Below are 27,346 nucleotides of genomic sequence, written 5' to 3' on the forward strand. Positions count from 1 at the left end.
CAAGTTGTGCTGGGGTCTCCTCCTTTGTGGTATGTGCTGTGGACTCAGCACCCAGGGATCCCCACATCCATTTTAGCCATGCCCAAGAAGACAGTGCCTGTAGCCCACCTGAGCCACCCCCAGGGAGACCTGGGCAGCGCTCCTGGGCCCCAGGCCCCACCACCTACCTCGTTGATGAAGGAGTGTGCCCCCAGCGGGCTCAGCAGCAGGATGGCGCGGCGCAGTGTGTCCCGGTAGCGGTTCAGCTCCTCTGTCTTCATCGTGGTGAAGAGGCTGGTGAACACGTGGCTAACATTCTTGTCCACCTTTTGTAAAGAGACATCAAGGCCCAGCCGCGAGGCCTGGTCCAGAAAGCTTTGGAGCCCACGGATATCTGAGCAGTGGAGAAGACGAGGGGGAGAGAAACATCTTTAAGCGGGAAGGGACCTTGGAGGGCGTCTAACTCCAATGCTACCCCCTCCCATATGGGCGTTGAGCAAGGACTCAAGTCTGCCTCCATGGTTCAATGAACAAAGGCTGGAAGACACGTATTTAGTCCCAATGTCCCTCAGCAGCATCCGCCCCTGGGTAAGTTTCTCCCACCATAGGGAGCACTTCCTGCCATCCAACAGGTCCTGTGGCCACAAGTGTCCTGCATGATAAGCTCCTTTTCTCTCCCTATTGCTTTCACCCAATGGGAGTGAAGGTTCTGGCGGTTCTGTCCTGGTTGCTACATGTGGTGGTGGTCCCTAACCCTGGACCCCTGTTCCCCCCACCTGGCTCTGCTCCCCAGGGCTATGGCTCCTTGACCCTTAGTGGTGAGCTAAGGCCACTGACTGCCCTGGTCAGAGCAGGCCCAGCCTCAGTCCCTGCCCCAATCCTGTAACTGAACAGCCTGCACCCTCACAGCCTCCCTGAGGCTTGGGACTCTGTCTTGTTCCAGGGACCTGATTTTCCTGGATGAGCTCTCCTCCTCCACCCTCTTTCCAGCTGGGGTGATCTCACCCCAAGTCCAACGAGAACTCTGCATCCTGACTGGTTCAGGGGTGAGCAGGTGGTCCAGGATGGTCCTAGACTGAGCACCATCCTGACACTTTGGTGGAGCACCTGGGAGAGAGGTCTGCTCTTTCCCCTGTGGTCACCAAGGGGTCAGGATGCAAGCCCAGGGCAGGAGGGGAGCATGGAAAACTGGGAGCAGAAGCCCATAAGGAGCTTGGGGCCCAGCTACATCAAATATTAGCGCAGGGGCTTCCCTGGTGGCGCAGTGGTTGAGAGTCCGCCTGCCAATGCAGGGGACACGGGTTCGTGCCCCGGTCCGGGAAGATCCCACAAGCCACGGAGCGGGTGGGCCCGTGAGCCGTGGCCACTGAGCCTGCGCGTCCGGAGCCTATGCTCCGCAACGGGAGAGGCCCGCGTACCGCAAAAAAAAAAAAAGAAAAAAAAAAATTAGTGCAAACCTACTCTTGTGATGGCCGGGGCTGCTGAATTTTATTTTTTTTTAACCAGGGCCCAAATCTCTCAGCAGCAGCCCTGCATGAGCCATCTGGCCTCTCCTAAAGGAGATCTGCCCAAGAATGGAGCCAGCAAGCAGGTTCAAGAGTAGGGCACAGTCCCGATGATGTCATTTAAGCCTCTGGGTCCACCTATGAAGCCTGTTTCTCCTGGATTTTTCAGTTTCATGGGCCAAAGAATACCCTTTCCTGCCTAAGCCAGCTTGAGCTGGATTGCTGTCACTTGCAGCCCAGAGTCTCAATGCACAGGCCACTTTTTCAAGTCTGGGATGTTTCCTTCATCTGGTCCATATCTGTGTTCCAGCTCCCAAAGGCAGGCCCCACACCTGAGCCACCCCCTCCAAAGGACACTGGGCCAGTCCATATCGCACACGTTGTACTCCCTCAGTGCCTGGGATGTCAGTGGGCTGCCCGGGCATGCCCTGGCCCAACCAGTCACCCAAAATCAAATTCAAAGGATACAGTGTTAATTCAACCCGATTGTTTTTCCCAACCAGTTCCTCTTCCAAACTTTCACTTCATGCCCATTCCACAAATTTCATGAATTCTACACGTACCAGGCAGAATGCAAGCTGCTACAGTGGTTCCTTCACTGCCCATTTTGCTGGGAGGTTGGCTCACCAGTAAGTCTAGTCCCAGCTGGATATGACAAGAGCAGCCATGGAAAAGCAAGCACGGTGCCAGGGAGACCAGAGCACCATGACAGTCATAACTGGGGTGCTGGGGGGAATGTGCACAGAGTCCCTCTATTCCCACGATGGGGGGAAGCCCTGGAATAGGGTCTGAGTACCTGTTGTAGACTCAGACACTTAGAACTTAGTACAGTTCCTTAGTAGAGTTCCATCCACTTTGTGCCTCAGTGTTTTCATCTGTAAACTGGGGATGAAAGTTCCTGACTACCATTTTCGTAGGACTGTGAGGAATCACAGTTCCTGAAGGTACCACCTGCTTGCATCTCAGGGGCCTGCACCTGGGAGGCACGGAGAGCCTACATCCTAATGGTCCATCCGAGGGCACAGCAGTGCCCAAATGAGGACCCCTGGGCCCCTTCCAGAGATTGCAAATGTGAGACTGATATTCAAGTCCATGTGTTCAAGTCCAGCCATGATCTCAGCTAGCTTGGTCTATCGGCAGCCTGGCCCCTGGAGCACAAACATGCACCCACAGCTGCCTGCCTGACAAAGCACAGAGGTCTCAATGCTGCTCTGCCCACTGATCCAGACAGGAAAAGGTGCCAGGAAGCAGGACGGGCCCTCTGCACCAAGCCCCAGGGCTCCCCCAAAGGTGACCAATGGAAGACCACACAGTGCCTTGCACCTTCCCTGGCACCAGGGGCTCCCAACACACAGGCCCCAGGTTGTCAATACCCCTTGGATACCCAGAGAGGCCATGCAGTCCCCATCAGCCTGCTTGGGGCCCTAGAGATCTGTAGCCTTAAAGCCTCTTGAAAGAAAAATTTGAAGAGGTTCTTCAGAGCTTCTTCACCTATCAGAGGGAATGGCAGGCAAATGGGCAGAGATGGCTCAAGGAGAAGAAGTATAGCAGGGGGAGGGGACCCCTACCTAGGAAAACTCAGGGCTGGTGTCAACACTGGCCCCTCCTTCTCCTGACCACAGCATAACTCACGCCTGCCAAGGGCAAGCTTGAGAACATCTCAGCACCAAGCAGACACCCATGCCTAAATCAGCAGTGCGCTCCCATGCCGGGCATGCAACAGCTTGCACCCAAATGGCCCATGATGGTTTCCCCTCAATCTGGGCTGTCACTAGCCACCTATAGCTGTTCAAATTTAAACTTCATCTCATTAAAATTAAATAAAATCACACGCTTAGTTCCTCAGTCACACTAGCCACATTTTAAGTACTCAGTGGTCGCATCTGGCTGGTGGCAACCATATTGAACAGCACAAATATAGATCATATATGATGGATCATCACGGAAAGTGCCAGTACAGGGTCTGCCTGAGAAACTGTCTTTTAACTTGTGCAGTGTAAATGATGGTCCCAAATATGGGAGATGAGCTGCATTCAGGCCTCCCTATTACCATGCCTCTTGCCCTGTCACTTTGAAGACCATTCCAGCTCCTACTACAGGTTCAACCACGCGACCTGCTTTGACCCATGAGACCGTTGTGACTTGGTATAAGCTGAGATTTGAGGAAGTGTGCATTTCTGCTTCCAGTCCTGGACCCTGCCACCACTGTGAGAACAGCCCTGGACCAGCCTCCAGAAGGATGCAGACACGTGGAGAAGAATCAGGCGGACCAGGCAGCCATCACCGGCTACATGTCAGCTGAATTCAGATACACCAGTGAGCCCAGAGCAGAACTTCCTGGTTGATAGACTCACTCACTCACACACACACACACACACACACACACACACACACACACACACATGACTGTTGTTCTAAGCCACTAATTTTGGGGATGGTTTGTTTCTCAGCAATAACTAACTGATAAACCAAGTACATCAGATGCATTATATCTAATACGCCTGAAAGAGCAAGGCCTGTATCTTAAAAAGTCACCCACACACACAGCTTCCCCACATGGGGCCGAGTGCGAGACAGTCCTGGGGTGAGGACACTGGTAGCTTCTGCAGCGCTATCACTTCGCCTGGACACCCATGTCCTCACTGCCCGTGGCCTTGGCTCTGACCCAGATCTGAGCACAGCTGACGGGACAGGGATAAAGGCAGCGCTCTGAGACCCACCATCTACCAGTTCCCACTCCACTTCTGGCGCCTTTCAAGGCCATTACAAGTATTTAAAGTGGCAGAGACTGGCACGTCTGCAGAGCCATGCTGTACGTGAGCACCTGCGCAAAGAGAGCTCCAGGGTGGCTCTGTGTGTGTGCCCATGGGTCCACCAGTCTGGTAGGGGTCCAGGAACCTCACGCATCACACCAGCATGGCCGGTCCTCACAGGCTGGGGAAGAAGTCCCCTTCAGTCTCTTCCTTGAGGTCCCCCTACCTAAATCCATCTCAAGCCATAGGACCGTTTCACTTCCTCAGGGAATAGGAGGTGCCATGGGGGGTGGCAACTGTCTCGGGACCCACAAGGACGCACGAGGACATGCACACACAGAGAACACAAGCCCTCAGAGCTCCTGCACACGCTCAGCTGCTGCGTTTCTGCCTTCTGTTCGGGCAGCCCCTGATGGAACTGAGCCATCAGAGAGAGGTTAAGCTCCCTGTCAGTGGCTGGCTCCCCACACCTGGAACAAGTGATGCAGGCTGAAGGCAGTGCTCCTGAGGGACCATGGCTCCGGCTACAGCCGCCTACTCCCACTTGGCTGAAAAGGTCAGCCCTCAGCCTCTGAAGGTCTTATTCAGTTGCACTTGAGGAGAGCTGGGGGGCAGAATAACAGTCAAGAGCACAAGCTAACTTCGCCGCCCCCCTGCTGTTCCCCAGGAATGGGGCCAAGGAAGTCCACTTCTCCAACGAAAATCCTCTCCTCCCTCAAGAGACTGAGTTTGTAACACCACCCTACCTTCATCCCCCAAGAAAGCCAGCTGTCCACTGCTGCTCCCCAGAAAGGGAGAATTCTCCAAGAAGTTAGACTAAAGACAGAGAGGGGGCCGCTCTCGGGATAGCAGTGTGGGCATCCCAGGAGCCCTTTGGTCCCCTACAGAGTTCTGGACCTTGGCCCAGGCCCTTCCACTGGGAGCTCTCTGTGCAGACTGGCCAGCCCAGTCCACCTTTGCTGATGCAGCTCACCCAAGCAGACCCACCTCCACTAGAGAGGGAGACGAGGGGGCCACAGTGGGCGTCACATCAGCCGCAGCCCAGAAAGGGCAGGAGAAGGCAAACGGCCCACAACTCTCCAAGGTGGCAGCGGGGAGGGTGCGGGGGACACGAACCATGAACAAGGGCATCGGCCACCCACAGGGATGACAGGGAGAGGCTCCCGGGAGAGACACCCTGCTCCCCAGAGAAAGGAAGAAGTTCAGGGAACAGGGCAAGTGCATTCCTGCGAGGAATCTGATGTGACAACACCCCAGGACGGGCCTCAGCTGCCTTGGCCCACCCTCTGGGCTCTCAAAGGACCTGGTCATCAGAAGTCTTTGCAATACCAGAGTCGTCCTGTTGACATTCATTCATCCCTCCTTCCCTCCAATATTCACTGAGAGCTTTCTCTGTGTTGGTCCCTCTCCTAGGTGTTGGGGAACAAGAATGAATGAGCCCACGGTGTTCCCACTAGCACGGGACTTACATTTCAGGGGCTGGAGAAGACTGGAAACAAATAAACAATAGATAATTTCCAACAGTGGTGTGAGCGCTGAAGAAAGTAGAGACTGGGTTGCAGGAAACTACAGAGGGTCAGGGTGGGAGAGGCCCCTGTGAAGAGCATCGGTGAGAAGGAGCCAGCCCTGGAAACCACGCGGGGAAGACCACTCCTGACCGAAGAAACAGCACGTGGAAAGTTCCAGAATGAGGCATCTGGGATACCGAATGAAGAAGGACCTTGCTCACCCCACAACGGGGACCAGGAATAGGGAGGACCGGAACTGTGGGGTTGCCAGGGAAGGAAGCTGGGGCCCCACCACCAGCAGTGGAGGAGGTGAGCACATGCATCCCCAGTGCCCGAGCCCTGGGCCTCCTCTGCCCCATCCCTCCTCCCCTCCACAGACCAGCTTCCGAATGCTGGGCCCAGGCACCCTCTGGCACTTCCCAGCACTCACCTCTCTGCCCACTGCCACGCACACCACGCTGCTCTGAAGCTCTTGCCAAAGCCGTCAACAAACGGAGACCCTCCTCTCTCTTCATTTTCCATGGGTTCTCCGGAGCACCCAGCCTGTGACCACTCATCCTTGAAGTCCTTTCTCCCTTCCCTGGGCTTCCAGACACACACATGTGCTCCTGCCTCTTTCCTGATCCCTCCCCTCATGCACTCCCACTCACATCCCCACATTCCTGGGCTTCCCTCTGGCATCACCCATCAGCCAGGCTTGGAGAACATCGACACCACACACCCAGGCTGGCCAAGGGCTCTCCACCTCTCCTAAACATCCCATCATGAGTCCATCTCCATGATCCCTTCCCAGGTTCAGGCACCATCATCTCCTCCTTGGGACTTCTGCCACAGTCTCCTACGAGGTCGCCCTGACCCCGGGGTCCTCCCAGCCAATGCCTTCCTCCGCCAGGATGTTTTCAGAGTTCATATCTGCTCATGATATAGCCCTCCTCTAAAACCTTCCATGAATAACACATTTCTTTTAAAGTTGCCAAGAACTTAATATTCACAAAAGAATCCATCAATCACAAACAAACAATAAGCCTTCCAGAGACTTTATTATTGTATATAAATAAACTCCATACATCTTAGCCTGATACATAAGAGACTCTCTGGTTTTAACAACTTTTTTTATTTTTGCTTTTGTATCACCATCACCTTCTTCCACCACAACCACCAGAAACCATGCACCCAAACCCTAGTAAAAAAAAGCTCTTTGCCTTTCCCTGGACACCCCCCTACACACACACCCCACACCCCACCACACACACCCCACACACACACCCCATACACTCACTCATGCTCTCAGCCTAGATGCTCCCAATTTGAAATTTATGGAGCCCTACCTTTCCATCAGACTCAACTGAAATCATACCTCTCCCCAGGCTATCTCAGATCGTGAAGTCAGAATTCACGCCTCCCTGAAGTTTCATAGCTCAAGGACCTGGGAAGCAGCAACTAGGTCTTTCTCATTTCTTTGTCCAAGCCCAAGGCTCAGTGACTAGCACAGAGTCAAAGATAGCCAAAGTCAGCAGAATCAAACTGAATCAAAGCAAGAACCAGCCTGAAGCCCAGGGTGATTTCAGCAACCTGGACACAGGTTGTCCTGTATCTGATGGAGGCACAGTCCTACTAAGCAAGAAAGCTGTAACTATCCCACTACTCCTTCTGAAAAAAGAATCATATAGTCATGGGTATTTAAAATACTTTCTAAAAAGTAACTGAAATGAAAGAACACATTTCAAATTGCTTCCCATACTATCTTCAACTTCCAAGAAATGTCCAAGCACTGAGAGTACTTGTAAAGAGTATTTTACCATCTATAATATATATGTATATGTATGAAGGCTGCCACCTCACACCCAGAAGTTCAAAGTTAGAAATGTTTGGGGATTATTGGCAAATTTTCCAAAAGCTGAGACGCAACTTTCATTCTACTGACTTTTTTTTTAAACTCCTTTCTTATCTGGCCCCCAAATACATGGTTCGAATTTCTTCCCAGCTAGAGTTGACCCAAATTTGAGTTCATTTCCAAGACCTCTGCCCAGGGTCCTCTCCTCCTTAATTGCTCACTCCCCTCCACAGCACCAACTTCAAATGCCACCATCCTTGTCATTCATGGAACAGCTACAGAACTGGGGTGTGATGGAGGCTGGGTCTGCAGGGGAGGAAGCAGCCACCGTTTCCAAGAAAAGAGATCACAAAGACCTACCTGCTGCCAATCAAAACTGATACCCCTTCCCTCTGCTCTGAATCCATTTGGTGCCTCACCTCCTAGAACTCAGCTGCCCAGCTGTGCATTCCCTCCCTCCCTTCTCCCTCCCTCTTCCTCAAATATTTCCTGAGCACTGCTCTGGGAACAGCAGAATTGGAAACCTTCACAGCCCAGTCCTCAAGGAGCTCTCAGTCCTGCACGTAAGACGGAGCCCAAAGCAAAGAGTGGCTTCGCCCTGCCACTCACTGAGCACCTCCCATGTGCCAGCGTGTGTTCCATTTGAAGACTACATTTCTTGGATGCATTATCAATCCATGTTGGTGTGATAAAGGGCATCTCTATGGGAGTGAGGTGGTCACAAAGCAGGCCCATGGGAGTTCAGCAAAGACAGGAGCAGAAATGCACAGATGTGGCGCATCCAGCCGGCTCTCAGTAAAGCAGCATGCAGGCCTCTCCCTGTCATGAGATGACAAGGTCCCCCAAAGCAAATGCCCCCCCCCACCAGGGCCCAGGCAGGGGCTGGCTTCAGGTGAGCAGGAAGACCCTCAGGGGCTGTCCCACCTTCTTTGGCGGCGCAGTGCCACTGTTCTATGTTTCTTGACAAGGTTCTCATCTGGGAAGGAGGCCTCCCTCTCCTGGTCACAATCTCAGCTGCCTAGCTGGCCCTGGGAGTCCTCCAGAGTGACCTCCCACCCCCAACTCCCCCCGCCCCCCCAAAAGCCCTGCTCTCTGTAGTAATCATGTCTTTTATCAATACGTTTGGTATTCTGATGGCATCTGGAGCTCTGCTGACCCTGGAGGACTGCCCCTCAGAGGGATAATCAATTCCCAGAAAGAGTAAACAACTCGCCCCAGAGCACCCCGTTCGCATGCAAACCAACCAATCCAGGGCCTGTAGCCTCAACCACCTCCTCTACGGGACTCACACACGTTAAGCCACTCTCCACCCGCTCCAATCACCCCAGGACCAGGTAGCAGACAGCTCGAGACACCCCTGTGCCCCACAGCCTGCCACAATTATTCAAACCAGCCACTCCTAAGCCTGCTTACCCCACCTCACCCATTCTTTCCTGCAGAAATCACTTGAAGGGCTCTTACCCATAGTTTCCCTTCTCCCTCTGCCTCCTGATCAACCCTGGTGCTTCCCCCAGTGGCCACCCAAGGCATGGTGTGCCCCCTCCACCTGGGAGTTGTCACAAACTATCTTTGCAATGGAAGTTGTCTCCTGATCTACTGGCCTTGTCATACCTAAGTAATAATAGAACATCCTCTGCATGGTGACCTGGGATGCAGCTCAGGGAGGGGCACACAGAAGTAGCCCCATTGGCCACACTGCCCGCCCCCTCCCCCCGGGGGTCACAGAATAAGCACAGGCATGGGTTCGAATCCCACCCTTCACTAGCCCAGTGACCTTGGGCAGCCATTTCTCTGAGCCCATTTCTTCTGCAAACAGAGCTAATTCCACCTTCCTCCTAGGAGCACTATGATCCTTCACTGAGTGGCATACGTTACTGCCAGCAGAGTGCAAAATAGATGTTCAGTGGCTGTCAGCTCCCTTCCAACCTTCTCATCAGCACTGGAAATGCCCCCAAAAGGTTCCCAAATGAACAAATCATCTCTCTTGTCCTAGAGGCTCATCAAGAAGGGAGGTGCCATCCTGATAATCGGATGACACAACAGAAGACTAAAAAGGTCGGCTCTCCCTTCTGTGATAATGGAAGTTCCAAAGCTGTAAAGTGGCGGAAGGGGAACGTCTGTCATTGAAAACTCTGAGAAAGAGACCAAATTTCTGCCCATAATAGGGGCCAATAATATCCAGGAGCCTTCTGTTCAAACAGGTCGCAGAACAAGCCACGAAACTATACATGAGCAGATTCTGTAAAGGAGAAAGGGTCGTCTGGGTAATTCCTTGTGAGCACATTTACATGGTGTGTGCACACACATATGTCATTTCAGACACAGGAGTCCATGCATGAGCCCTACTCACACCCACTGCCTGGAGCCCTGGCAAAGGAGGGCATAGCATGATCATAACATGCTCACTTCTCCCCAGATTCTGTTCCTTTCCATTTAGAAAGCAAACCCAAGGGAAAAACATTTTAAATAATCAGGCTGGCATATCAAGATTAAAAACAATTTAAAATAAACATCTACCCTGGCACTTTGGAAAAAACATATCATGCTGCATTAAGTGCTTTGAATTAAGTAAATTACACCAAGTAACTAATTTACATAATGATCAAAATTTGCATTTTACACATGTTATGATGAAAATAGGTTTATAAAAGAAGTCTTCACCAACTTCTGTTCCGAGTTGGGTTCCAGTATTTGGATAAAATTCTGCAGTGCTGATCTGCTACTGTCTTTCATGTTTCAAATCTCTGGCTCCTTCAATATTTTTTTTTTAATCTGGCAGGTCCCTTATTCCCACTGCAATAAATAGTCCCTATGATTTGCAATCCCCTTCCGTCAGCTGAGAGAGGTCATATGTTTAAAGAATCCATAATACACTAATGATTCTTAGAATTTTCACAAATAAAGTTTGATGTTCCTGTCACATTTCACTTACTAGGTATTTGGTATTGATTTTAGCAATTCTTCCTCCACGATCTGTAGGATTGGCTTAAAGTCCTGCAGCTTTGGTTGCCATCTTTTCAGGATGAGGCATCAGAATGGCATTTCTCAACAGGCTTGCACCAACAGGCCCCTCAGAAAAGAAGCAAGACCCCACTGGACATACTCGACATGCCCGGAGGAGGCTGAGCACGAGGTCCTTAAGGAGACTGACCACCGGCCCCACGAGGCCGCCCTGAGCCTTTCGGTCCTTGGTGCCCAGCAAGCGGGCCCAGAGCCAGAATTCCCTCTCCTGGAGCTGCTGGATCCTTAGATGCTTCCTTTATTCTCTCCTTCTCCACAGCCTGTGAGGAAGGGACAACCTTCCCATTTCACAGATGAGAAAACTGAAGCCAGAGAAGTTGAGTCCCTCCATCAACACCACACAGCCAGCAAGAGGAACAACCCACAATCATGCGTTGAGAAATTTCTGGATGTTTTTCTGGACTTCTTTCTAATTTAAGTAAGATCCTGAAGCAAAGCTAAAAAAGTAATTTCCAAGTGTTTACCCAAAACAGCCATGTTTGAATTTCCAAGGGGCTCCAGAGATGATGACTTTGCTTTTTGATAATGCCACAGACAAATGCCCTCCCCTCCATGCCATGGCAGGAACGATGCCATGTGATGAGGAAGATGGAATCATGCTCACTGCACTTGTTTATTAAGGCCTGGTGTGGTGCCAGCACCATGCTAAGCATTTTGCACATACTGTCTTATTTAGTCCCCATGACACCCTGATGTCTGGCCCAAAGTCATCCAGCCCTTTAGAGGCAGGACTAGGGTTCAAATCCAGAGCTCTGATGCCGGAGTCAGAGCTCTTTACCCACATTCGACAATCAGCCAAAGGCACCTGGGAAGGGATGGGAAGGAGGCAGGTCAGAGCCCCCCACCACATGCACACGCTGAGCCAGGGGCCTGTCACACACACTTCATCTGAGCCTCACACACCTCTAGGGAATGGGCAGATCATGCCTATTTCACAGATTAGCCCCCGGCTCAGAACAGAGCTGATTCAACCCCAGAGCCATATACTGTCAGAGGCTCTTGTCTTTGTCACATCAAGGCATGGGACTTGCTGATGGTGGCCAGGGTTTCCCCCAGACCCCTGCCCAGGCCTACAGAGTGGTCATCTCAAGCACACAGGGCTCCAGAGAGACCACGGAGCATGCTGGTTGAATGCTGGAGTCTAGCTTTTAGGAATGGCAAGAAGATGGAAATGCGACGCATGCTATTACCAGCTGTTAATTTGCAATCAGTTTTAATAACTGACATTACACAGTGAAATGCAGCATCTTCATTAATTCCGTAAATTATCGCTGCAGGGAAAAGCCCACGCTCCCGGAAACGGCAGCTCAACTGGGCTGACTTGGAAGCAACCCTGGGCCAGGTTCCACATCTTCAGACCTGCCCCAGGGGGTGCCCAGGGATGCCGCCTGCTGACCCCAATCCTTGCTGCCCCAGGACCAGCAGCAGCCTCCTACCTCCCAGTGCCAAGGGTATGGGACTGGCCCCCAACTCAGGCTTTCTGCAAGCGTCTGGTGCCCACTGTGCCATAACCATTGTGGAGGCTCGAGAGACGGATCAGACAAGGAGCTCAATGGAAACAGACACGCAAGCAATGCTTGAAGATGTGCGAGTACCCACGAGAAGTACCTGGGAAGCAGTCTGTTTCCCCAGGCAGTGTCAAGCGAGGAAAGATCTCCAGAAAACCTTCAGAGAGCTCAGCCCAGGAGCTGGAGCCTGCGGGTCCAAGTGGCCTTTTCTAAGTGGACAAGAGAGGGAAGTGTACTCCAGACCAAGAGAACATCAGGATCAAGGGCCTTGTGGAACCCAGCAGCCCACCTGGGGGACTTGCTGATGGCTCTATTTGGCCATCAGGGACACAGGGCTTGATGTGCCCCTGAGGTGGATGGCCACAGCGGCATTCTTGGGACTGACCAGAAAGCAGCAGAAGGAAGAGCATCATCGTGGCCTTTGGGTCAGCTGAGACCAGGGCTGTGGCCACAACCCCACCGAGGGACCGAGGGGCAGCAAATTCAGTTGCTCTGGAGGCAGCCTGGAGCCCCAGTGTGAGCCTGAGTGTCCCCCACAGCCGGAGCCAGGAGGCCTGAGCAGCTGCTGCCCAACTCCTGTGGGGGCCTTTCCAAAGCAGGGCTCTGGCTCCCACGTAGGAGAGAGTCGAAGAGCCTCAGTTGCCACCTCTGTAAAATGGGCAGGGTGATGCCTCCTAGGCGGTAGGACCATTGTAGGGAGCAAGCGGGATGATGGATGCAAGCACCTGGGCCACGGTCCAAGTGTGGGGGGGGGTTTGGAACGATGGGCGTGCCTCACCAGTGACACCGCCATCTCCATGCCACCTCCAAGTGTCGCCCCGCCCCTTCTGCTCCTCCCAGCCCTGGCACACAGGAAACCTCTGTCTTCACAGCTCTCTGCTGACCTCATGACAAATGTTCTTGTACTTATGCATTTAATTTACATAATTACTCTCTGATATTTACTCGGATTTAATTTGTTTCCTCTGGAACTTGCCTTTGAAGAGGCAGTGCCAACCAGAGACAGGAGTGAAGCGCAGCAAGGGGCTCACAGATGCCACTGCCCCTCTCCGGGGGCCTCCAAATGCCGCCTCTGCAGAAGGACCGGGCTCTGCCCGCACACAGGCACCATGCACGGAGCCTCACACCTTCCGGTGTCAGATGGGGGCCAGGCTGGGGAGGATCACTGCCCGCGAAGACCTCACAGTGGAGAGAGAGGTGCGTAAACGCCAGTCCCAGGAACGACTCTCTATGCCAGCCCCAGAGGGAAGTGTGGGCAGTGCCAGGTGGAAGGACGGCAGGAGTCCTCTGCTCAGGAGTGATGGGGAAGTGGTGGAGCTGGGCGTCAGGCTCCAGAGCTGGAGTCCGGAGGCAGTGGATGGACTGATGGCATTGCCAGGACCCTCTTTGGTGCAACAGAGTGGGGTTCCCAGGGGTGTTGTGTAAATGAGGCTGGAGTCCAGGTCTGGGCAGACCACAGAGGGCAGCATGGACACACCGTGGGGTGGAAGAAAGGGTTTGATTTTGAAAAATCCATTTGGCAGTTCTGTAAGAACGGGCGTGACCTGGAGGGCAAAGGGCCATAGGCCCAAAATCTCAAGGCCACGGCCCAAGCACAAACACGGGCAGGAGCACCGAGGTGGAGAGGAGGGCCTTCGGCTCAGAGAAAGAAGGTGAGGGAGGAATTAAACATGAGGGACGCCGGGTTATGCTTGCCAGGCTGGTGGATGGGGAACCAAGAAGAGAAATATAGGAGGCAGATGGGGGACGGGGGCTCAGTCCTGAGTGGCCTCAGCCACTCAGCCCCAGGCCTACGCTGGGAGCACAGGAGCGCCTCTCCTTTACCTCTGCTCCAGGATGCTGATGGGGACGGGTCCGCCCAGGCTCTGCTATGCTGCGAGTCTCACTCAGCCCCACTTCTGAGCCTCTTTCCTCCTAGTTCCTGGGCTGCTGTTCCAGGTCGCTGGGCTGGAGCCTCCCCCAGATTTTGTCCTACAACTCACTGATTTTTGTGCACACACACATAGTCACTCGTATACACTTACATGTTCACACACACGTGCTCACACACTCACATCCATGCCCACATTCTCACACTCATACATTCATACTCACACCTTCACACACACTCGCTCACATACACTCACCTGCACCCTCGCCCTCACGTTCACCCCCCAACACACTCACTCACACAGTAGCGTGCTGGAAACAGCCTCTACCGTCTCATGAGAGGCCGTGGTTAAATTTTCAGGAATTGTGCAAGCCAGTTATCAAACACAGCCACTATAAATTAACTTATATAAACGTATAATTAAACAAATTACATTACAAACAAAATTAACAAATACACAAAGCTCATCACTTCCTAATTATTTTGCTACATTTTACTCTTATCTATGTTCATGGAGCTGTTAATGTCTGTTGTATCTGAAATACCACTTCATGGTGCATCACCCTTCGCAACTCCACATTCAGTGATATCATGACGCTCAAAATCAGTCACCATAGGAGTATTTACACCCCAGAAACCAGCAAAACTATAAAGCAGGGCTTTCTGTTTCCCTGGAGAGCCAGGTGCTGAACACTTACTAGCTCACCAGGGCTTACAATGCTGCACATATTCATGCTGCCCCACTCTCACACACACACACCTGCGCCCATGCTTAGCCACGCACACTCACACCCGCACTAACACACTCACACAGTGCCATTCAAGTCACGTACACACTCACACGGACACACACAATGCTCCCTCTCTTACACACACGCCAGCGTTCCATTTCCCTTAACGTCACACAGATGCTCAGAAACCACAGCCATGCCCGGGAAGGAGCCCAGAACCGTACCCTCTGCTCGCCCTGGCCTCCCCCCACCCTCCCCTGGGCCTGGGAGCTGACTCCCCCCAAAGGCATCTGTGCTGCAGCCTCCCCACACCGCCTGGAGGGCACCTCACGCTGGTAATAAAAGCAAGACGACGGCAGAGATCAGTCATAATGGGGTCGGTTGTCCACAGAGACGAGGAGCTCTGCAAGTCTGGGTGAGATGCCTGGACACCCTGGCCCAGGCAGCCCGGCCATTCTGGGAGCAAACCCAGGTGACCCAGGGCTTCTGGGGCCCCGTGCAGCCCTGCTAAACCCCCAAATTAAACCCGCACCTATATTAATTAAGAGCCAGGATCTGCAGGCCTAACAGGACTGCCGGCCCATCTGTCACAAGCTAGTTAACTCCCGCCAGAACCTCTTGGGCCAGATTACAAATGGGATTCAGGGTGGGGGGCCAGGGGAGGCAGGGTACTATCCTGAAATATAAGTTGAACTTTCCTTCCAAAATACCATCCTCGGGGGCTTCCCTGGTGGCGCAGTGGTTGAGAGTCCGCCTGCCGATGCAAGGGACACGGGTTCGTGCCCCAGTCTGGGAAGATCCCACATGCCGCGGAGCAGCTGGGCCCGTGAGCCATGGCCACTGAGCCTGTGCATCCTGAGCCTGTGCTCCGCAACGGGAGAGGCCACAGCAGTGAGAGGCCCGTGTACCGCAAAAAAAAAAAAAAAAAAAAAAAAAAATACCATCCTCGGGCTGATCCATCACATGCCCACCCCTGCCCGCACCTGCCACAAGCGAGGCCTGGACCGTGGCACCTTCCATCACCAGCCTCTGGAAGGTCCTGTAAATGCCAGGGCTGCTCTAGGGCTCCGAGGAGGATGGGGACAACTGGGCTAACAGTTTGATCAGTGTCAGTGGGGCAGGCCACAGTGACAGAAACGTGGCTGCCAGGGCCAAGGCCACCCCCGCTCCTCCCCCCAAGGGCAAACATCCTCCCTGCCAGGAGCATTGGGCTGGGGAGGAGGGGAGCAAAGACCAGTCATGGAGCACCTTCTGCTTGCTGGCCCCGCACACTTCCAATTCATGACCTCCTCACAGCAAGCCTGTGAAGGCGGTATTAGTATTCCTGGTTTACAGATGAGAAAGCCGGAGCCCAGAGAGCTTCAGTCACTCAAGTAATAGGGGCTGACCCAGTCAGACCTGACTCCACCCCACTCTGCTGCTCCCAGTGCAGTGAAACAACAGAACATCGAGCCCCTAGGACTATATTCTGTGCCCCGGTCTCCAGGAGGCCCCCTGACTCCTGCCTGACTCTGGGCCAGCCACAATATCCCAGGGGGCCCATCCCAGCAGCAGCAGGTGTCTCTGGCCAGTGGTCAGGGATTCTGAGTATCTGATTCACCGTTGCACATCCTGTCCTCCAAGCGTGGCAGCTCAATAAAGCGTCATGGGGAAAATGTGTGAATTAACTAATGAAAGGCAATTCTCTGTCCAGGGGAGGAAGTCCATGTCCAAGAAGAGCCTCCTGGTTGAAGCAGAAGCCCACACTGGAGCTCGGTCACGCAACTGGAGAGGAGGGGCTGGCAGGGCTGCCATTGCCGGCTGGCCTGGAGCACACACCTCTGCCCACCATGCATTCCCCAGGAGCAGCGACCATGGGGGACATCCTGGCAGTGCACCCGGCACTATACCCTGTGCTCTCCCTATCTCATGTACCACTCCAGCAACCCCAGGAGGGTAGGTCTATCATCCCCATTTTACAGATAGTAAAACTGAGACTCAAGAATGCTAAGTGCTAGAGCCACCATTCCAAAGCCTCTGCCCTTAGCCTCTCTGCTTTATGGGGATGTGGCTACCACACAGAACCTCCTCATTATTGTTAGCCCCCTTTGCCTTCCAGGAAAACCAACAGTTAAGATAAACCCACACTCTGCCCAGTATCCCCCTCCCAGGTCAGCACCATGTGCACTGTCCAGTACACTGAAGGCTGGGGACCGCCCTATCATGGCCCTGGGACTGATCTGCCCCAGCCTACAGCCGACGGCTCAGTGCCCACATTATCAAGCTCCACGGCTCTGGGTGGGCAGCCAGCCTGCCATTCTCCACAGCAGCAGCCACGCAGCCTCTGCTCCGGGCACCAAAAGGGCTCTTTCATAGCCCACAGCTGCCTTTTCCCCCAACTTCACAAGAGCAATTGGAGATGCAGATTCCGATTCTGAGTCGGAGTTTTCTCCGCGATCCTAGTGATTTCCAGTTTAGAGGGAAATGAGCACCCCAGAAATCATTTAGAATTAACCCTACCATCCTGGAGCAGCAATAAAACTCCGTTAGGAATGAAATATAGGCAGTACATCACAAGCCCTGTCACTGGGAGAAAAGAGAGATCCAATTGTCTGTTGGCTGGCTCGTGTTCCCAGGCAGGTGGAAGTATCAAAGCTCTGGCAGAGCTCCCCCTCCTCATCCCCACTCCCCTGCCTTTTCCTCTGACTACATGCATCAGCATAAGGAAGGGACAGGTTGATGGTCCTCAGGGCTCTCTTGTCGGAGGGGGGGTGGAGAGTGCCGGAGGGGGAAAGTCATGAATCTCAGGTGGAGCTCTACTGTGTGCCCCTCAAGGAAGGTCTGAGGATCCGCTGCACAGATCACAGGCCTGGGGAGGAGGTGAAGGCAGAGAAACATCCGGGGACTGAGGATCGCTCAAAGCATTCAAGAGTGACCAAGTCTGCCGATGGGTAGGACCAAGCACCCAGACACCCAGGGTCTGGTCCAGTCCACACTCTGAACTCACGCTCCTCCTAGAAGCCAGGAAGTCAGGACTTAGAGGTCACCACGCACGTACGGAACTACCAACTCCTTTACGATGAGGCAGAATCAGGAGTTCAGAGATCAGGACCAGCATAGGATCCCAGAAGGAAAGGGAGAGAGGGGGTCTCAGAGGACGGCGTTACTGTCACAGTTTCTGCAGCCGCGGGGGAGAGCAGCTGCCAGGGGATGGGGGTGGGGAGCTCCACTTAGCTGGGACTCGGGAGTCAGCACCCCATTCTCTCCAGAGTCCCCAGCAGTCTCTTCTCTCCCCTAGATGACATCATCCAGTCCTGGGGCTTCAAATACCATCCACACCTGAATTACATTACCACCCTGGACTCTGCCAGGATTTCCAGACTCATCTAGCCACTCGGAAATACGCATTTCAAACTTAACACACGCAAAAAGGAACTCTTGATTCTCAACCACCCATTAGCTTTGCTCCCCTTTCTAATAAACAACATCACCAACCCTCCAGCGCTCAGGCCCCAAGCCTGAGAGTCTTCCTGGAGACTTCCCTTTTCCTCACTCTTCACCTATTATCCACCAGAGACTTTAAACCCAACCTCTCCCTGCCATTGCCACTGTTGTCCATGCCACCACCATCTCTACCACAGGCTATTCTGACAGCCTACCTGGCCTCCCTGCCTCCACCCTCACCCTCCTGCAATCTGCCCACCACATGGCAGAGACAGTGATTTTTCTTTTTTTTTTTTTCATTGTCTGCTGTATTCTTTATTTTTTTAAAACATCTTTATTGGAGTATAATTGCTTTACAATGGTGTGTTAGTTTCTGCTTTATAACAAAGTGAATCAGTTATACATATACATATGTTCCCACATCTCTTCCCTCTTGCGTCTCCCTCCCTCCCACCCTCCATATCCCACCGCTCTAGGTGGTCACAAAGCACCAAGCTGACCTCCCTGTGCCATGCGGCTGATTCCCACTAGCTATCTATTTTACATTTGATAGTGTATATATGTCCATGCCACTCTCTCACTTTGTCACAGCTTACCCTTCCCCCTCCCCACATCCTCAAGTCCATTCTCAAGTAGGTCTGTGTCTTTGTTCCCGTCTTACCCCTAAGCTCTTCATGACATTTTTTTCCCTCTTACATTCCATATATATGTGTTAGCTTACGGTATTTGTCTTTCTCTTTCTGACTTACTTCACTCTGTATGACAGACGCTAGGTCCATCCACCTCATTACAAATAGCTCAATTTCATTTCTTTTTATGGCTGAGTAATATTCCATTGTATATATGTGCCACACCTTCTTTATCCATTCATCCCATGATGGACACTTAGGTTGATTCCATCTCCTGGCTACTGTAAATAGAACTGCAGTGAACATTTTGGTACATGACTCTTTTTGAATTATGGTTTTCCCAGGTAATATGCCCAGTAGTGGGACTGCTGGGTCATATGGTAGTTCTATGTGTACTTTTTTAAGGAACCTCCATACTGTTCTCCATAGTGGCTGTACCAATTCACATTCCCACCAACAGTGCAAGAGTGTTCCCTTTTCTCCACACCCTCTCCAGCATTTACTGTTTCTAGATTTTTTGATGATGGCCATTCTGACTGGTGTGAGATGATATCTCAATGTAGTTTTGATTTGCATTTCTCTAATGATTAATGATGTTGAGCATTCTTTCATGTGTTTGTTGGCAATCTGTATATCTTCTTTGGACAAATGTCTATTTAGGTCCTCTGCCCATTTTTGGATTGGGTTGTTTGTTTTTTTTGTTATTGAGCTGCATGAGCTGCTTGTAAATTTTGGAGATTAATCCTTTGTCAGTTGCTTCATTTGCAAATATTTTCTCCCATTCTGAGCATTGTCTTTTGGTCTTGTTTATGGTTTCCTTTGCTGTGCAAAAGCTTTTAAGTTTCATTAGGTCCCATTTGCTTATTTTTCTTTTTATTTCCATTTCTCTAGGACGTGGGTCAAAAAGGATCTTGCTGTGATTTATGTCATAGAGTGTTCTGCCTATGTTTTCCTCTAAGAGTTTGATAGTGTCTGGCCTTACATTTAGGTTTTTAATCCATTTTGAGCTTATATTTGTGTATGGTGTTAGGGAGTGTTCTAATCTCATACTTTTACATGTACCTGTCCAGTTTTCCCAGCACCACTTATTGAAGAGGCTGTCCTTTCTCCACTGTACATTCCTGCCTCCTTTATCAAAGATAAGGTGACCATATGTGCGTGGGTTTATCTCTGGGCTTTTTATCCTGTTCCATTGATCTATATTTCTGTTTTTGTGCCAGCACCATACTGTCTTGATTACTGTACCTTTGTAGTATAGTCTGAAGTCAGGGAGCCTGATTCCTCCAGCTCCGTTTTTCATTCTCAAGATTGCTTTGGCTATTCGGGGGCTTTTGTGTTTCCATACAAATGGTGAAATTTTTTGTTCTACTTCTGTAAAAAATGCCATTGGTAGTTTGATAGGAATTGCACTATAACTTTAGACTGCTTTGGGTAGTATAGTCATTTTCACAATGTTGATTCTTCCAATCCAAGAACATGGTATACCTCTCCATCTGTTCGTATCATCTTTAATTTCTTTCATCAGGGTCTTATAGTTTTCTGCATACAGGTCTTTTGTCTCCTTAGATGGGTTTATTCCCAGGTATTTTATTCTTTTTGTTTCAATGGTAAATGGGCGTGTTTCCTTAATTTCTCTTTCAGATTTTTCATCATTAGTGTATAGGAATGCCAGAGATTTCTGTGCATTAATTTTGTTTCCTGCTACTTTACCAAATTCATTGATCAGCTTTAGTAATTTTCTGGTAGCATCTTTAGGATTCTCTATGCATAGTATCATGTCATCTGCAAACAGTGACAACTTTACTTCTTTTCCGATTTCGATTCAGAAACAAGCAACGATGAACACAATAAATGAAGTTAAAAATACTCTAGCAGGGATCAATAGCAGAATAACTGAGGCGGAAGAATGGATAAGTGACCTGGAAGATAAAATAGTGGAAATAACTACCAAAGAGCAGAATAAAGATAAAAGAATGAAAAGAATTGAGGACAATCTCAGAGACCTATGGGACAACATTAAACAACCAACATTCGAATTATAGTGGTCCAAAAGAAGAGAGAAAGAAAGGGACTGAGAAAATATTTGAAGAGATTATAGTTGAAAACTTCCCTAATATGGGAAAGGAAATAGTCAATCAAGTCCAGGAAGCACAGAGAGTCCCATACAGGATAAATCCAAGGAGAAAAAAAGCCAAGACACACATTAATCAAACTATCAAAAATTAAATACAAAGAAAAAACAGTAAAAGCAGCAAGGGAAAAGCAACAATTAATATACAAGGGAATCTCCATAAGGTTAACAGCTGATCTTTCAGCAGAAACTCTGCAAGCCAGAAGGGAGTGGCAGGACATATTTAAAGTGATGAAGGAGAAAAACCGACAACCAAGATTACCCTACCCAGCAAGGATCTCATTCAGATTTGATGGAGAAATTAAAACCTTTACAGACAAGCAAAAGCTGAGAGAGTTCAGCACCACCAAAGCAGCTTTGCAACAAATGCTAAAGGAACTTCTCTAGGCAAGAAACAAAGGAGAATGAAAAGACCTATAATAACAAACCCAAAACAATTAAGAAAATGGGAATAGGAACATACATACCGATAATTACCTTAAATGTAAATGGATTAAATGCTCCCACCAAAAGACGCAGACTGGATGAATGGATACAAAAACAAGACCCATATATATGCTGTCTACAAGAGACCCACTTCAGACCTAGGGACACATACAGACTGAAAGTGAGGGGATGGAAAAAGATATTCCATGCAAATGGAAATCAAAAGAAAGCTGGAGTAGCAATTCTCATATCAGACAAAACAGACTTTAAAATAAAGACTATTGGGCTTCCCTGGTGGCGCAGTGGTTGAGAGTCTGCCTGCTGATGCAGACGACACGGGTTTGTGCCCCGGTCCAGGAAGATCCCGCATGCCGCGGAGCGGCTGGGCCCGTGGGCCATGGCTGCTGGGCCTGCGCGTCCGGAGGCTGTGCTCCGCAACGGGAGAGGCCACAACAGTGAAAGGCCCGTGTACCACAAAAAATAAATAAATAAATAAATAAAATAAAGACTATTACAAGAGACAAAGAAGGACACTACATAATGATCAAGGGATCGATCCAAGAAGAAGATATAACAATTGTAAATATTTATGCACCCAACATAGGAGCACCTCAATACATAAGGCAAATACTAACAGCCATAAAAGGGGAAATCGACAGTAACACATTCATACTAGGGGACTTTAACACCCCACTTTCACCAATGGACAGATCATCCAAAATGAAAATAAATAAGGAAACACAAGCTTTAAATGATACATTAAACAAGATGGACTTAATTGATATTTATAGGACATTCCATCCAAAAACAACAGAATACACATTTTTCTCAAGTGCTCATGGGACATTCTCCAGGATAGATCATATCTTGGGTCACAAATCAAGCCTTGGTAAATTTAAGAAAATTGAAATCGTATCAGGTATCTTTTCCAACCACAATGTTATGAGACTAGATATCAATTACAGGAAAAGATCTGTAAAAAATACAAACACATGGAGGCTAAACAATACACTACTTAATAACGAAGTGATCACTGAAGAAATCAAAGAGGAAATCAAAAAATACCTAGAAACAAATGACAATGGAGACACGACGACCCAAAACCTATGGGATGCAGCAAAAGCAGTTCTAAGAGGGAAGTTTATAGCAATACAATCCTACCTTAAGAAACAGGAAACATCTCGAATAAACAACCTAAACTTTCACTTAAAGCAGTTAGAGAAAGAAGAACAAAAACCCCCCAAAGTTAGCAGAAGGAAAGAAATCATAAAGACCAGATCAGAAATAAATGACAGTGATTTTTCTAAAAGTGACACGGACATGTCTCTGCCCTGCTTAAAACCCCACCAGCCTCACAGCACGCTCAGCATAAAATCCCATCTCCTCACTCAGGACCTAAGAGGCTCCACATGACACAGCCCCTGACTTGACCTCCAACCCAATTTCTTTCTCTCCTCTCCTTCCCACCCTCCAGCCACACAGCCCTCATCCTCCTTTTGGAATACTCCAAGTTCACTGCCGCCTCAGGGATTTCACACCTACTGGTCCCTCTGTTGGAAAGCTCTTCCCAGTTTTTACCTTACTGCCTCCTTCAGTTGCATTGTGTTATGGATCCAAATGTGACCTCCTCAAAGGGACATTCCTTGAGCTGCCAGGTGACCCTGCTCCACCCCTACCTGTGAGTCTCTGCCACATCCCCTACCCTTTTCTTCATAATAGTCCTCACCTCCTGAAATGATCATCTTCATTGATCAGTCCTCATGTCTTATCTTCCACTGTGTCCCCAGGGCCCGGAGCAGTGCCTGGCACATAGCAGGCAGTTACCAGATGTTAACTAATGGCCCAAATAAAACTTAGGGGCAGCATGCTGCGGCAGGGCAAGCCCAAGTCTGGAACAAGCCTGCTCTGGGTTTGAAATCAACTCAGCTCAGCCTCTCATAGCCATGTGACCTTGGGCAAGTCACTTCAAATCATTCTAAGCAGCAATTTCCTCATCTATATGATGATAATAATAAAACCCCTTTTGCACAGTGGATGACAGGATTCCATGAGATAGCAAGTATAAGGTGCTTCGAGTGAATTTAGCAAACAGTCAATATTTTTATTAATAGCAATAGCAGCAGATGTGAAAATACCTGCGTGAAAGTAGGAACCAGAAAAATGATATATGAGCAGGGGAAAAGGAAAGAAATGTACACACACTGGGCATCCCATGCCCCAGGCACTCTGCTGGCTCAGGAAGCTACAGAGGTGAACAAGCATCAGCAGTGCCCTGGAACAGCCGGTGGGCTGGGGCAGAAGCCAGACCTGGAAACGCTGGGTCAAGTGGCAAAATTAAGAACTATATTAGGGGCACATGTAAATGCTACGGAAGCAGAGGGAAGGCCTCGCCGTCATGAGGATGTGGAGGAAAGCAAGACAAAAGAGGCAGTGGATACCCAGCTTGGCATCTACCAAGCACACCCCTCTTCTTCTGGGAACAGCCCTGCTCTTGTTCCAGGGGATGTCTCCTTACCCTACTCCAATCTTGCAGTTCTCGTGGGGCTGCTTTCCAGAGTCCCCTGTTCCCCACACACTGGATTCAGGAGAGGCCACATGATCCAGGCCAGGCCAACAGAGCTACTCCCTGACTTTTTTTCAAGCTGGTGGGGCTTCCCTGGTGATGCAGGGGACACGGGTTCCTGCCCCGGTCCGGGAAGATCCCACATGCCGCGGAGCGGCTGGGCCCGTGAGCCATGGCCGCTGAGCCTGAGCGTCCAGAGCCTGTGCTGAGAGGCCGCAACAGTGAGAGGCCCGCGTACCGCCAAAAAAAAAAAAAAAGCTGGAACTAGGAGAAGAGGGTTACGCCCTCTAGCGACAAAGCACATCATGTAAGCTCAGGCAGTGAGAGCTGCCATGTTTCTTGCCGTATGGAGGAAGCAAGGCTGAGGGAATTAGCCAATATGCAGGTGGAGACACAAAGGGGAAAGGTGGGGATAAACCTTAGCCAGATATAAAGGAACTAGCTTATGCGATTGTTGGGGGGTGGCAAGTCTGAAATAGGTAGGGCAGGCCGCAGGCTGGAAACTCTCAGGCAGATGATGCTGCCGTTTGGAGGCAGAATTTCTTCTTCCTCGGGGAAAGTTTGGGTCTTAGGCCTTTTTCCACTGATTGGACGAGCCCCACCCAGATCATCCAGGCTAATCTCCTTCATTTAAGGTCAACTGATTGCAGATGTTAACTCCATCTACAAAATACCTTCAAAGCAACACCTAGATTAGTGTTTGATTGAATAACTGGGTACTATTGCCTCTGCCAAGGTGACACATAAAACCAACCATGGCAGAAGGGAAGAAGAGGCAGTAAATACTGATGCCACTTTCCAGACTCCTGCTCCGAGGGAAGGCGGGAGCTTGGAGGAGAGGCAGGATGCCAGGGGAAGGAGCCGGGTTTCCTTGCCCTGTAGGGATGGGGGAATTGAACGGGAGGGAACTGAAGCAAGAGAAAGACTGAAATAACAAGAAACAGAGAAACTGATCTGAGAGGCAAGGCCCCTGAATGGAGCAGAGAGGATGAGTACTGGGGGCGGGGTGAGGGGCGGCGGTTCTCTCATTATCCACTGCATCAGGGCCACGGTCAAGATCTACAGAAGCAGTTCAGCATGGACACCAAACAACCAAATGGATGCTGGCTGCCGAATGGGAGGGACCAGAGCAAGTCTGCTCCAAATCCTCACCACGCCCTGTAAGGAGGTGTAGTCGGTCACCCTAATTTCATAGATAAGGAAATGGATAGAAGCCCAGAGACATTTAGTAACTCACTTGGGGCCCCACTGCTAGGAAGCAAGGCTGTGGACCTTGACGCGGGAAGAAAGGAGGAGAGGATGGGGGCAGATTCTACGTACCGCACCCCACCTCTTGCTGGGAATCCTAGAAGCCCACACACACAGCAGCCCTAGACCCTTAGCCTTCTCTCCGGCTGAGCTGGAAAAAAGGACAGAGGCCAAGGGCTATGGAGTCTGAAATCTCTGTCAAAGAGGAAGCACTCAGCACAGCTCAGGACAGGGCCTCACACCGTGCAGGCTCCCACTGTGGGACAGCACAGATGCACAGGGGGTCCTTCAAGGAACCCAGTGTTGCAGTTCAGGAAGAGGACCACAACCTGCCATGTTCCACCTTTTATCTTCTTAAAGCACAGCTGATGGTATCCACCGGCAGAACGTCCCCCATAGGCAGCTCAGAGCCGGGGGCATGTGCCTGTGACTGAAGTTCTTAGGGCACTTCACCCCCATGGAAGACAGCAGAGGAAAAGTCCAGAGAGTGAAAGTGAGGTTATCCTAAGGATAAGCTGGAATCTGCCCAATGTGTAAATGCAAGTCGATAGCAGGCAGTCAATAAAGACATCCATCTTCATCCTCTCCACAACTATCACTTGTTAAGAGTAGCACCCCAGGGCTTCCCTGGTGGCGCAGTGGTTGGGAGTCCGCCTGCCGATGCAGGGGACAAGGGTTCGTGCCCCGGTCCGGGAGGATCCCACATGCCGCGGAGCGGCTGGGCCCGTGGGCCGTGGCCGCTGGGCCTGCGCATCCGGACCCTGTGCTCCGCGACGGGAGAGGCCACGGCAGTGAGAGGCCCGCGTACAGCAAAAAAAAAAAAAAGAGTAGCACCCCAGGACCGCCTGCTGATGGGGCTCATGGGGCTGCTGCATCCCGACCATCAGGGCAGCTGTCTCCATCTCTTGCTCTGACTCCCAGCTGCACTCCCAGGCTGGCTAGATGTCTGCCCGCGAGGGATGCTGTGACCCCTGAAGCATGGACCAGAAGAGCCTAAATAGTAACAGTTATCCCAAGGAGCCTGTCCAAAGAGGGAGCATTTGGGATTTTCTACAATGTCATGTCATGTCATGTCACCCCCATTTATCCACTGAGCTAAGTAAAATGCAGCCTCACCAATCTTCCTTCTGCCAGACTTGTCCCCTGTTCGTAAGACTCAAGGCTCCCTGGTCCCTACAGAGAACAACTCCTATTCCTCGGCCTGAGCTGAGTCTGAGTGCCAAGGAGCAAGGACCAAGGACCAAGCTTGGCCTTGGGAATCAAACAGCCCTGGGCCTCAGTCTTGGCTTCACCATCCATTGGCTGATATGCCTCTAACCCTCTCTGGATTAGTCTGTGCCTCAGTCTCCCTACCAGCAAATCCACTGACTAAAATAAAAAGGAGAATTACATCCACAGTGTGGGGTTATTGTGAGAATTTAGTGAACAATGTCAGACATATTGCCCAGTAAATGGCAGCTACTGTGTCCAACATCAGAGATTCCCTAACCCAGACTCACCCACCTCCTGACCCCTGAAGAAGCCATGGATGTGACCTCCCCTACTGCCACCTGCACCCCACTCCCGGCCTTTCCAAAGTCTTTCTGTCCTGTAGGATTCAGTTCCAGCCCCACCCAAAAGGGCTCCTGGAAAGAAGCACCTATGTGAAGTGACAAAGGTACGAAAAAGACGGGAAACTATATTGAGGGCTGTGCTGCACAGCCATGGGGCAAGGAGGTGGCAGGAGCCAGGAGACACAGCTGAGGAGTTCATGTGGCAAATGCAAAGCAGAAAGCAGGGCCATCTGTCTCCCAGTCAGGCTGTGAGCCATGAGAGGACAGAGGAGGGGTGACCCTGTGCTAGCCACAAGCCACATAGGGCCACTGAGCACTTAAAACGTGGCTAGTCCAGTTGAGAAAGGCTGTAAGTATAAAATAGATGTCAAATGTCAAAGACTTAGTTCAAAACAAAGAATAGAAAATATGTGATTAATAATTTTTATGTTAATTATATGTTGGAGTGATAATAATGGACTAAATAAATGAATTGACCTACATAAAATAAATTAACTTCACCTGGATCTCTTTACTTTCTAAATTTTGAATTATACATGTGGTTCACATTATATTTCTGTTAGACATTGTTGGGCCATAGCTTTGTTTGCCCAAACATGCCTGGCATGCTTGGGAGAGAGGCAGGGTGCCAAAGGGGTTAAGTCAGCTAGGGTTCAACATTGAG

General features: G+C 50.6%; 1 protein-coding gene across 2 annotated transcripts in view; it reads right to left on the reverse strand.

Annotated features, from left to right (window-relative positions):
* GRID1 (glutamate ionotropic receptor delta type subunit 1) overlaps positions 1 to 27,346 on the reverse strand; it is a 678,013-nt gene that overhangs the window by 479,002 nt on the left and 171,665 nt on the right. For both annotated transcript variants that reach the window (XM_082629921.1, XM_082629922.1), the window contains exon 4: positions 168 to 373. In XM_082629921.1, the coding sequence (XP_082486047.1) occupies positions 168 to 373 (206 nt within the window). The remainder of the gene's footprint in view (positions 1 to 167; positions 374 to 27,346) is intronic.

The sequence above is a fragment of the Mesoplodon mirus genome, assembly GCF_964341445.2.
Source record: "Mesoplodon mirus genome assembly, chromosome: 2".
Taxonomy (NCBI): domain Eukaryota; kingdom Metazoa; phylum Chordata; class Mammalia; order Artiodactyla; family Ziphiidae; genus Mesoplodon; species Mesoplodon mirus.